A 13190-nucleotide genomic window follows, 5' to 3' on the forward strand; every position below is an offset into this window, starting at 1 on the left:
TTCAGTTCAAGTTTAAATGGGTATAAATTAGAAGGGAAAGTAGGCACTTTTAAAGTAGTAATTCAAGTTTTTTTTTGCTAGAGTTTAATAACCAAAGAAAAATTTTATCAGTTCGGGTTTGGGAAAATATTTACCAGGTAAATTAGCTTCCATCAAGTACTTCATGCACAACATGTCTGGATGAAGAAAGCAGCTGTCTGTTATATCTGGAAAACGAGGCAGGTCTAAAAACGCTGCAAGCTCAAGCATTTTATTGTATACTTCTTCATATACAGGCCACGACTGAAAGACAGGGTTAGAGGGTGTTATACCTTTGCTCTATTACCATATATGTTATTGATTTTAAATTAGTTATCCATTTTAAATTCTGTATTATTTAATACAGAATTATCTATACAGACTCTTTTAGCACTCTGTATGACTAAACACACATGCAGGAATGGAACCAGACTGCAGGAAAAAAGTGAAACGTGCTAGTTTTAACGCCCATGAAATATATAAAAAAATACCAAATAAAAAGTTGCTTCAGACCTGCAACCAACCCACTACCTTTTTTGTGAAGTGATCAGTATGTCTCCAGATGCTCCCAAATTGAAAGAGCATTGGGAAAAAAACCCACCAAAACCAAACCAAACAACAAAAAACAAATGCGTGCAATTGAGGGTCAACTCTCTAAAGAGCTAAGAGATCACAGAACCACAGGATGGTGGAGGTTGGCAGGCACTGCTTGAGATCATCAGGTCCAAGCCCCTTGCTCAGGTCTACTAGAGCAGGTTGCCCAGGGCCATGTCCAGTCGGATTTTGAATATCTCCATAGATGGCAACTCCACAAGTTCTGTGGGAAATCTGCTCCAGTGTTTCACAACCTTCACTGTACAAAAGAAAAAAGGCTTTGGGTTTTTTTCCTTATGTTTAAATGGAATTTCTTGTATTTCAATTTGTGTCCATTTCCGCTCATCCTTGTCACTGGATACCACTAGAATCTGGTTCTTCTCCTTTGCACCCTCCTGTGAGGTATTCATACATACATCATACCCCGCCCCCCCCAAAAAAAAAAAAGTCTTCTCCATCTCCAGGCTGAACAGTCCCAGCTCCCTCAGCCTCTCCTTGTTTGTCAGATGCTCCACTCCCTTTCAGCATCTTCACGGTCCTTTACTGGGCTCACTCCAGTATGTCCATGTCTTCTTGTCCTGGGGAGCCCAGAACTGGACCCAGCATTCCAGATGTGTCTCACCAGTGCTGAGTAGAGAGGAAGGATCACCTCCCTTGACCTGCTGGCAATGCTCCGCCTAATGCAGCCCAGGATGATGTTTGTCTTTGTTACAAGGGCACATTGCTGGCTCACATTCATCTTCACAGCATCTTGTCCACCAGGACTCCCATGACCTTCTCTGAAAAGCTGCTTTCCAGCTGGTAGGCCCCAAGCATGTGCAAGTGTCTGCATTTATTCCTCCCCAGGTGGAGGACTTGACATTTCCCTTTGTTGAACCTCATGAGGTTCCTGTCAGCCCATTTCTCCAGCCTGTCGAGGTCCTTCTAAATGGCAGCATCCCCATCTGGTCTATCAACCACTCCTCCCAGTTTCACATCACCTGTGAACTTGCTTAGCTTTCAATCCACCTTCCACTCCACTTAACTAGTTCCTAACTTCATCAGTTTGTCAATGAGGGTGTTGTGGAAGACAGTGTCAAAAGCCTTACTTAAGATAAAGAACATCCACGAAGCCTTCTACTCATCATAGAACATTATCAGGTTGGTCAGATGACTTCCCCTTCGTAAATCCGTGCTAAGTACTCCTAGTCACCGTCTTGGCCTTCTATATTTGGAAATGGTTTCCACATTTATTTGCTCCATCACCTTCCATATTTATCATATTTATGTATTTATTTATAATATTTATCAATAGGAATATGATCAATATGAGGCTGGCAGGCCTTTAGTTCTTCAGATCCTCTTTCCTGCCCTTCTTGAAGACAGGGGTGATGTTTGCTTTCTTCCAGTCCTCAAGAAACTCACCCAGTCACCATGACTTTTCAAAAATTATTGACAGTGTCCTTGCAATGACACCAGCCAGCTACCTCAGCACTTGTGGCTGCATCCCATCATGGCCCATGAACCTTCATACATCCAGTTTGTTTAAATATTCCCTAACCTGCTCCCTCTCCACCAAGGGTAAGTCTGCCTTCCCCCAGACTTTCCCACCGGTTTCAAGGACCTGGGACTTATCAAGGCCGGTCTCAGCAAAGACTGAGGCAAAAAAAGCATTCGTCACCTTAGCCTTCTCCTTGGTCTTTGTGACCGTTCCCACTCAGCAGCAGGCCCACATTCTCTAAACCTTTTGACAGAATCTTTAATATAATTTCATTTAAAAAAATATATAATCTAATTCCACATTGGCATATTTATTCATGAAAATAAATCTGCAACTCTCTTTTCAAAACTATTGACTGCATGAAGAAAGTTCTCCCAATTTCTAATGAGGTTTTTCTGCTAGAGGAAAATATAACTTACAGACAGATTTTGACATGCTTATTCATAATGAACTCAGCAGGACCTGAAGTTTGCGTAAGTATAGACTGTAAGACTTGACTCTCATTTCTTAATACTTTAACTGTTCTACTAAACATTCTTAAATCTTTATATTTTAAATGATTGCTTGAATTTACCTCTTAAAGCGATAATTTTCAGTTGTTCAGGTTACTTTACCATTTTAAACATATAAAAAGCAATGCTTTTTCTGCTTTTGTTGGTGGTTCTAATTCAGCAGAGCACTTCATCATGTATTCATATTTATTAAGTCAATTTGTGCATCAGGTACTTTCCTTTAATAGGAATTTAGCAGGGGTTTACACTTTGTGCACAGATTCAAAACTTTCCTGAACAAGAGTGAATTCAGGCTTCTGTTTTTTCTATACCAGATTAAAAACAGAGCAATCATGTTTACAACACCAGTAAGACTGAAATAATGCATTTTTATTCAATCATTTGGTTTCATCTATTTTAATATAAGCTATATAGCCAATGCTGAAATTTTATTGTTTCGAATGATTGCCAACATTTCATTTTCTTTTTTTAAATGATCTCCCCTCAGACTGCAGTTCAGACTTGCTTAACTGTGTGAACACATGCTTAAGCAAATGAATAGTTCTGCTGTCCCTTACTATTACACATGCAACTTTTTGTAACAGTTAGGAAGTTGTACCATGTTCATTCTGTTTTCTAAACAGTGTTAAAAATTGGCTTAGACTGCTACAGGACTATCCTGAGAAACAAGAAAAACACGCATTACCAGACTTCTACAGAAGACCAGGCTCACAGTACTTTCCATTCCTCTTAAACAGTGCTAAATTGAATACCAAAACAATCTGGAACAAAACCTGAATCATATGTAACTTCTCTTGAGTGTATTTGGAGAAAAATTGAAGTCCCGCATAATTGAAATAAAAGCATCACATAAATACAATTCCTAATTAGATATAAAGAAAATACATTTTTCCCTTCAATGAAAAGCAGTTGAATTAGTAGCTTCTTAATAATATATCACAGATGAAAATAAATTAAGACACAGGAATTCAGTCATTTGAAGCATTTCCATTCTCAAACATTAAACTATCACCCACAAAGTCATATGAACAGCCTAAGTTAACACACAGGTACTTTAAGTAATATAGCTTTTAATGGGAGGGCTCAAGGTAGGCATCTGTATCACCTTATATCTGAGCTTCTCTCACTGCATCAGGCTAAGGAGACAGCTTTCCTATCCTAGGTACTAGTGAATCATCCCTTCCTCCTCAAGGCCAACATTGATTTTTGTTTCAAAGCTTTTGTTTGCAATTTAGAAAAGGCAATTTGGTTCTTTTTCAAAATGGCTAGAAAACACTCTTTGCTTTGCAATGACAGCTTATGCTTTTTTTTTTTTAAAAAGTAAACAAGTGGTGTAAAAACTACAAATAAAAATTAATACCAAGAGCTATCATTTGGCTTATTTTAGAAAGGAAGTTAACAGACAAAAACTGTTTATGTATGTTCATAAAGAGATGTAAACACAATTGGACATGCAGATCTAGGAAAGGCATACTAATCCACCAAAAAGATCAACGAAACCAATTACTACTTTCCAGGGCTTGACCCCCTAAGCTCAAAAACATTCACTGTAGTACTCATGTTTCTACAACACAGCGCTGAGTCATGACGATGCAAGTTGAACCTAACACCACGCTTCCAGGAGTACGCAGTAATCTCTTGAACTGTAAACTTCAAGCGTAAGCTGAATCCAACACAAGATCACATCTCAGTAGGACACATCATAGCAAAGGGATGAAGGCTGAAAGGTTGAGGACTGCTGAGACTGTAGAGTGTTTCAGTAATCAAGCACTGATAATTTTCACCAGTCACTACATACCTGTTCATACTCTGTTTAATCCTGAAAGAGCTGCGAGTTAATAGAGCAAATGTCTTACTCTGCAAAGTTTCATACATACTGGGAGGGTTAAAACAGAAAGAACACCCAAATTCCACACAACCAACATAGCAAATGTTAGGACAATATTAAGAAAAAGCAAGATACTGCAAACAAGCAGCCTCAAAATTAATAAAAGTTATCACCTTCTACCTAGCTATGTATCTCTGCCAGAAGACAAGAACCCGATAAAACAAGTTGCACTGAAAGTCAACCAGCAAATCAACTAGGAAAGCAAGATCTAGAGCTGGGGCCTCCCTCATTCAGGTGAAAAAACTCTGCCTCCAGCACCCCACGATTAAACCCCAACAGAGGAGTACTTGGACAAGAGGGGACAGCATTAGATCATACGCCACATGCTTTCCAAGTATAACTTTCACTTATCCAATCATAAATTAAAAAATTTTGCGTTACATATTTTCAAGTTGTATTTCTGTGCTAAATATTAGGACAACTCCCCTGTCCATCACTACATGGAGTTACTGAGCTCTCACCTTGTTTCGAGAACCTGGGAAACACTCCACATATAAAACTGAGTTACAAACCCTTGAGGGCACTTAATAATTTCAGGAATATTGACAGAAAACTCTTCTAAAGTGATGCCACCTGCTAGCCTTTTCAGGTGTTTCGCAAGCTGTGATTTCTTCAAGACTGATCAACAACACTGACAGAGTCTATAACTTGTCTAGATTGGGTACAGAGGTTACCGAGAACTTTTCTTAACTGCTTTGTCTTTAAAGTCTTTGTATCTTATTCCCACATGTGACAAATACAGTAACTTCAGGTCTTCTCCAGAAAGCAGGAGGAAAGATGAGTACTACTTGAGAATATTTTTTTCTTTTCTTTTTTCCCCTATCTTCAACTGAGCATAGGAGGACAAAATACACACTGTTGAGTTGGTAAAGAAGTGTCTAGAACAAGATTTTCATGATGATAAATATTCATTAGACTATTTAAATCAGTTGCCTTTATCTTTCAAAGTTACATGGAATTTTTCACCTGTATTAGAAAAGAACAAGCTGGTTTTCAGAAGCAGATGAGCCAAACTATTAGCATTATAATCAGATCACGGTAACAGGTAATTGTTTTGGGTAAGCCAAGATTGCAGCCTCTCCTACTTGTTTGGACAATATCAGAATGTTGCTGATCAACAAGCAGAAAACTATGCATTGGCTGGCTTTCTAGATTCACTTGCAGGCTTCATAGCTTCTCATTTTAAATGGGATCTGACTGACTCTCTTCTTAGATGACTGTATAGGCCATTTCCTTCTCCTGTATCAGGACAATATCCCAGCAGCCACTACGTACATAGTCACAGTTCAGTTTAGTTTATTGTGATAATGTTCTACCCTTTCTGAAAATAATTAATTATGTAGTTGTTTTAAATTCTCCCTTTTGTATTTTTCCCCTGTCATCCTCCTCTCCTGTTCAGTACTTTTTTCTCAGCATAGTTCCCTTCCTCATCATCCTTCTACCTGTGAATTTCCATTCCAAGAACCCTTTCTTTCCGTGCCTGCACATTCTCTAAGGCTCTGCCTTCACCTGTGCTGCTCATGTTCAGCAGTGGACATCTTTCCTAAGTGATTCTTTTAATGACCATTTAATACTGGAATCTAGTAAGGTCCAACTTTACTTTTTCATTATTGGCTTTTCGTAGGTCTTTGGGAATCTTTGACATTTAGAGTTTGGATATGCTTGGAATTATCTAAAAACCAGCAAGGCTTCACCATTTTTAAGATGACCAAATCAACCTAGACCAAGTTTGAAAAAGAGTGTACCAAACTTCTCAGGAAATGGACTAAGAAAGCAATTTAACTTGAAGATTTGGAAAACATCAAGTTAGGAGGGTCGGAGAAGGGGTTTTTACAACACAATCCAATGAATTTCGGTTCAATCCTTGCATAAAGCAAGACGTGTTCATAAAACAAGAGATATTTATTGTAAAAGTAATAAATCAAGTGGATGCCCTAATGCGTGTAAACATCTTTGAATATAGCCTGCATTGAAAAACACAATGCCAGGAACCCAAACTAGCTTTAAAATTACGTAAGGTAAAATTAGGTATCAAGAACGAGCACAGCAGTCGAGTGCTCTATGGAGCCTGGTTCACCTTACTTTGCTTCTGCTGCTCCACTGGTTCAGGTATATCTGGTCGTCTGCAGCATAAGCCTGATGTGGGACGACACCAGCCACAGTGCATGCAGGTTACATAAAAGAATTGACAGTAAAGACAATAACTGTATCAGCTGTGAAATTTACACCCAAATTAGTATTTAAAACTGAATGAAATGACCTTGTGAACCAATCGTTATGTACGACATCCTTAATGTCATCAGCTAGCCCAAACTCCTAGATTACTGAAGATTTTTTTTTCCCATGCTTTGTGTGTACTCTCACAGTACACAGTCTGGCTACCTCCCATACAAATACGCACCAATGAATCTGGCCGACGTATATTTTTTAAACGACGTTTTTGTCCTCCTTGCCTAACCTCTGTCCACCTCTCAGGGACAATCACCTTCCCACCTGGAACAGCAGCAAACTAATGCCACAGCCATCACACACAAATTAAATGTGCTTTAACACTGTTTTTTATTACGAATACAAACTTTAAAAAATAAGCAGCACTCACTAATACTTTTTTCCCCACCTAGGTTAGATAGCAAAACTAATGTAGTCAACTCTGTTGCACAGTTAGATTCTGTGTAGTCTCAAGCTAAATTTTTCATGAACGCCTTCTTTGCCAGAGCACAGCATATACAGAAAAGACATGTGCGATGTAAAGGGCATTGTAAGCACTGTTACCACTGCTGTGTAGAAGTGTCCCAGACTTATGAATTGCTGGCAAGTGTGAAAGTATACTGGGGAGAGCCACTGCACCCTGCTCCTACATCCTTTCCTAGGTCACTATCAGAAATGGGAGACCAGATTCAACGAGCTTCGAGTCTGACTCAGGGCAGCCTTTTTTATGTGGACTAAATGAGCGGATACATTTCTTCAAACCCTGACATCCATGAATCACATACAGATGCTGAGGTAACAGCGAGAGGGTGTGCCTGGAGTTATTAAAAGGGAAGCAAATGACAAGAAGAACAAAGATGGGTGAAACTGCTACAACTCCATTTAGATAACTGCTAAGAAATATGCATCTCATGAGACTTCTTCCACTAGAAAAAAAAACCATAAAGAGACCAAGCATAACTCACAGTTGCTGCTTTACAAGCCTCTCATCAAGCGGAAAGGATAACTGAAAGTTTAACACAAGATAATGAAATCAATTTGTCCACCTTGAAGCCAGGCAAACATGTTGCCCAAATTATCTGCCCGGCAACAAATGGGCAGGGGGAGGGCGGGGGAAGAAAAGTCAAGATACCATTTGAAAATCATAGAAGTCACATTGGCAGCCTCTCTCTTGCTCTCTCCTTTGATAACTGTCTCAGCTGAACCAGCTACTACATCTTAAAATCCCAAATTACTCCTGATCATTGCTGCAGAGGAAGCGAGAAGAATCTTTGTATAGAAAAAAAGATTAATTTTAGAAGATGATTCAATAAACAATGTTTATGCATTTTTGAGAGAAAAAAAATCTAGGTGTGCTAGGATATTAGACTGCATTAAATTGACACAGGCAGTTTTTACTGAAGAATTCAAGATGGCATGTGGATGAGCCAGCAACCCACACACAAGAGAAAAAGCTAACTGAACATCCAGTACAGATGTACTCCTTTACTTGGGGGGAAAAAAAAAAAAAAGAGAAGAGATTTTTGTTGGATACATAGCAGACCTTTTAATATGCTACTGTCAGAGGAAGACATCTTGTTCATTACATGATTGCTGGCTAAAGTGGTTTTTGAATAAATGAGTTTCAATATTATTAAACCAACAGAGACACGTGCTTGAATGTTAGCCTGATCATGCTCACAAGCTAACTCTGACAAATACCACTTTTCTAAAAAATGTAGTTTTTCTACAAATGGAGAGAGTAATCCAATAAGGAGCTGAACTGTCATAATGTATTGAAATTTAAGAGTTTGGGAACAAATTTTATTGAATTTCATAAATATTTTGGTAGGTTTGTTTTCTTTCTTCATTAAGTAATGCTTTAAAGACAGGTATGGACAAGCTAGAGTTTCTGTTACACAACAGCAAGCTCCCATGATAAACTTGATTACAATAACCCTTTCAGCAGTGAACTTCCTCCTTAGCTTTTTTTTTCTTTCAAATAAAAGCCTCACCCTTGCTTCTTTTCATTCTGCACCACTTTCTATCCTGAACAAGTACTGCATGCACCTGTTAAAATGCACAAACAAATACGGAGTTAGACAGAAAAAAAATTCCCACAGATAGAAAAATACCCACCCCCAACAAAACTAAGATTACAAGGTATCTCAAAACACCAGCAGACCAAAGCAAGAATTGCTGCTTGTTCTAGAAAATAAAAGCAGCATAGCTGATTAGCAGAATTTGTATGGCTAGAATTTTATACCTCTTAGAAGATTTTTTTTTTTTTTAAATAAACAAGAATGACGGGCTTCTGTCTTAATTTTAATTCTTTAAATAGTTACCACTAAAAGAAAAAAAAAATCAATAGCAATTAAGCTCATCCAAATTTTAGTCAGGAAAAGAGGCTTTTACTCATCAGACCTTGACTATTTTTAGAAAAGGACCTCAGCAAACAGAGGAACGTGTCTAAAAGCCAGTCTGGTGGATACACTTTCCAGGGAAGCAGAAAGCCATAGTCATTCCAGTCCGAATGCTCTGGGAGAAAAAGAGCAAACATTTTGAGCTGCATTCATGAGTTTATTCATAGATTTAGTCAGGAATTACTTCATTTGAATCTGATCCAAACTAACATATAAATATGCAATCCACCAAAACCTGGAGTGTGAGACAATCCAAACGGCAGCAGTTTCCTATGAGCTGCATGATGACTTGAAGACACGGGTATTAGCCAGTAGCAGATTATTAAGTGATATGAAATCCTTTTGAAAAGCCAGTGTGAAGAAAAAAATAAATACGGGGACAACTTTACAGGATTTAGGAAGTCTTCAGGTTTCCTCACGATGATGCCACAAACCCACCCCATTGCCTCAGGCAGGTCTCTTTGTCCCAGTTTTCCACCTTGTGATAGAGCACCACACCACCATCCCTGAGAGCCCGGCCCTGGAGGAGCAGCCACCGGGCAGCTGAAGGCACCATCGCGTGACAAGGGGAAATGACCAGCATCAAAAGAAGCATAAGAACCAAACATTCTGCAACTGTGCTGGCTTCACACAGCATGCACTAAAGCAGGCTTAAACTCCCACATACAGTGAAGGAAAGGAAAAGATATACGGAGCAGCTCATTATTTTCCGCATGCTCAACTAAGACGCTATCTTGGTTTATAAACAATATGAGATGAAATGATTAATGATGACACCCTAGCGCACTTATACATCAGTTTCAGCTAAAAGCAAATTCATTCCAGTAATTCCTAAATTCCATATGCTTAACTTCAAAACCTTAATCGCTATTCAAAGACATGAAAAGAAGATAGTAATAGCTTAATCTATTCACAAATCCAAGACCTGTGCTTATTTTTAGGGCCAAGAAAAATTGCACAGAACCGAAGGCTGTTTAGAAATATTACGGGTAAAGTGCAAAAACCCTTAAGCTGCCATCTTTGCCGTTCCAGGATAGCTCCCCCATGACCTAGAATTTATTTACTCTTACATGGCTTTTCACATTTCTCCTTTTGCCACATTTCTAGGCCAGACTTCTTGCAAGCGTTCCTTCTTCCTCCGGGCGTTGGGATCATCACTGCTACTCAACAGTAAGAAATTTTACACTGTAAGCTTTTAAACAAGCAATTCCTTTAGCTCCTCCACCAAAACAAACCAAAGGACCCCTAGAAAAATACAAGCATGCAAAATCTTTTTTCAAAAAGCAAAGTTTTTGCTTAAGAAAACTGTAGTTTTCATTGCTTAGGATTCTTTGCCATAGGCTAGAGATACCCCTTTTAAGCAATGATTTTGCATACTTTTACCATTTAATCATTCCTCAACATTTTTCAAGTTGAATAAGAAGCATCCCCAGATCTCTAAATCTGAAACTTTAAAGGATGGTATTTAGTTCACCTAACTTAAAGGCTTGAACTATGACTTAAAAAAGAGTTGTTGTGAGATAACTAGTTAATGAAAAATGAAGTTTTACGATCTTAAAAAAAGTTTCCCCAGAACACAAAAACCACAAAGTGAAACCCTAACTGAAATCCCAGAGAGAGGAAAAAAAAAAAAAAAAAGTGGCTGCACCACATCAATCCAAAAAGATCTATTTAGCCTTGCATCCAACAGCAAGCAAGAGAGATGCGTAGGGAGGAATTCAGGAACCAAGCAAGCCACAGTGACACTTTTCCAAGTATCTGTCCAGCTTCACACCATTTGTGGCTGAGTCAGCTGTGAGATCTCTGCATTTTTTAGTTCCAGATACCTTTTCTTTCGTGGCATTTGTCCAGTCATTATCTGGCCCTTTTAACATCCAGAACATCCTACCGCGACAAGCTTCACCAGTTACCCACAAAACGTATGAAGCAGGATTTCCTGCTGTTTGATTCTGAACCTGCAGACCAGCAACCTTTTCTGACACCTCCCAGTCCTTGTACTGGAAGAGACATTGAACAGTTGCCTTCTAAACACGTTCTACAAACTATTGCCCCATCTTCCTTTTAGTCACCTCTTCTTTAGGTTGAAAGGTAAGTAGATAAAATTAATTGTTTCTTGTAGGAAAATTGTCCCTACATTTGATGATCCTTCTTATGACTCTCTGTACCTCTTAGTTCTTCTATAACTTTGAGAAGAGGAAGGGTAAGAAAAGCAAAAAAACTAAACCAGAATTCCATGGAGTATTTAAAATACGGGTGCATGATAGATTTATACATTAACATAAAGTTGATCTCCATTTCTTTACTAGAAGTCAGGAGTTATTAGAAAATAATTCCAATGTAGCTGGGCTACAACAACGGCATGTTCGAAAACAGCATCATGAAGGGATTACAGAAACATGTATAATTAATATCACACAGATATTTAAATTAAGGCTGGTACATGAACATAATAGCATTGATAACACCAGCCTTCAAAGAAAGCTACGAATTTTATTCTTTAAAAAGTAAAATCTCTTCCTATTTAACAAACATAACAGCATGGACGAATCTGTTGATTGACATGTACTTCATGGGTGTGCTTGGACACAAAACAGACATTGGTGGAAAAAAAAGTATATCTGTGTGTTTTAATAGCAGCTCATGGGTCAATGAATTATTATAATATTTTAAAGAAAACAAAAAACTAATGTGTAATGCTTACCCACTGTAACGATGCCATACAAAAACCCCAAAATTTGCACTGTATCTGTTTTTTAAGGTCTCCTTCCCACTCAATCTTTCTTTACTTACTGCTATTTCCTCCAGATAGACTCAAGATTTTTATTTTTTTTAAGTCAACTGCTGGACAGGAAGAAAATCTGAGACATTTCAAGCTGTATTTGCTCCATCTGTATTCTTGTAACTGTGAAGCTCAGAGATTACGTATTTCAGTAGATGCAGAATGGGGCAGGTTTGCCTTTTTTTGTTCTTTTTTTTCCCCCCCAATAAATCTGATCAAGAGGGTAGCATTTTTTCAAGACTTGTTCCAAACTGCTTATAACATAGGATTAAGAATTTTATCAAGAAGAAGAGAACAAAAGTGAAAAAATAAGACTGAATAGAATGATGAGCAATTTGTAGGCATACCTTTGTTTCACTAGGATTTTTTGTTTAAAATTATCATTCTTCTTTAAAAATTACTTCTGCAAGCGTAGGTAGTCTTTACTTGCACCAATGATATGCATTTTACTTTTTCCTACAAGGTTTACTCATCAAAAATGGTCAGCAGACCATTTTATTTTAAAAAACATCTTCAGGCTAGAAAACGATTTAACATATCAGCATTCAAAACAGTAGCGTCAGTTTAGAGAATGCATTGTTGTCACCAATCAAATTAGCAATACCAAAGCAGTCACCAAATGGTATAAATGATTTCCACAGTAAGAATTTCAGTACAATGACTTCATGCAATATTCAGAATACAAAAGTATACAGAGGAATTTCACCGCTCCTTAGACAGTGGGACAAAAAACATAAAGCCCTAGAACAGTGATTCACTTCATCTGCCCCTCCTAGAAGAGTACCATAATTAGGAGACTAAATCCACACCCACAACTAAAGAAACATGAGCACTTAAGAAATACTGTCAAGTTTATAAACTTCTATTCACATACCCAAACACTGTAATGAAGCAAATGCTAATCCTTCTGCTTTTAAGTTGATGAAATTATAGTACCATAAATAGCATCTTTGATATAAAACAGTCACAAAGAATGAAATGTCATTTGCTGTATAAAAGCACTCAGCCACATTGCATCCAATTTAGGGTACAAACCAAGGAACGATACCAGCAAACCTGAAGAAGGCATTAGCCTGAGGAGCAGGACAAATACCTGTATTTTTAGCGATGCTAAAAACAGTCATGATGAGATTTCTAAGGATCTTCAGTGGTCAGTATTACAACTTCATAGAAGCTTATGCCACTGCTAGAGTTTACCCAGAATATCTAGCCCCTGGCTCTATGTACACAGAAGGGCAGATATGAGCAGAGCGCTCTGCAGCCATCCCCAAGTAACAACGTCCTCGCAGACATTGTGCTCTTCCCTGAG

General features: G+C 38.2%; 1 protein-coding gene across 1 annotated transcript in view; it reads right to left on the reverse strand.

Annotated features, from left to right (window-relative positions):
- TAF1B (TATA box binding protein (TBP)-associated factor, RNA polymerase I, B, 63kDa) overlaps positions 1-13190 on the reverse strand; it is a 49667-nt gene that overhangs the window by 13057 nt on the left and 23420 nt on the right. Inside the window, exon 9 of the mRNA XM_009332509.1 lies at positions 135-282. Within this exon, the coding sequence (XP_009330784.1) occupies positions 135-282 (148 nt within the window). The remainder of the gene's footprint in view (positions 1-134; positions 283-13190) is intronic.

Source organism: Pygoscelis adeliae, unplaced genomic scaffold, assembly GCF_000699105.1.
Source record: "Pygoscelis adeliae isolate BGI_AS28 unplaced genomic scaffold, ASM69910v1 Scaffold168, whole genome shotgun sequence".
NCBI lineage: Eukaryota > Metazoa > Chordata > Aves > Sphenisciformes > Spheniscidae > Pygoscelis > Pygoscelis adeliae.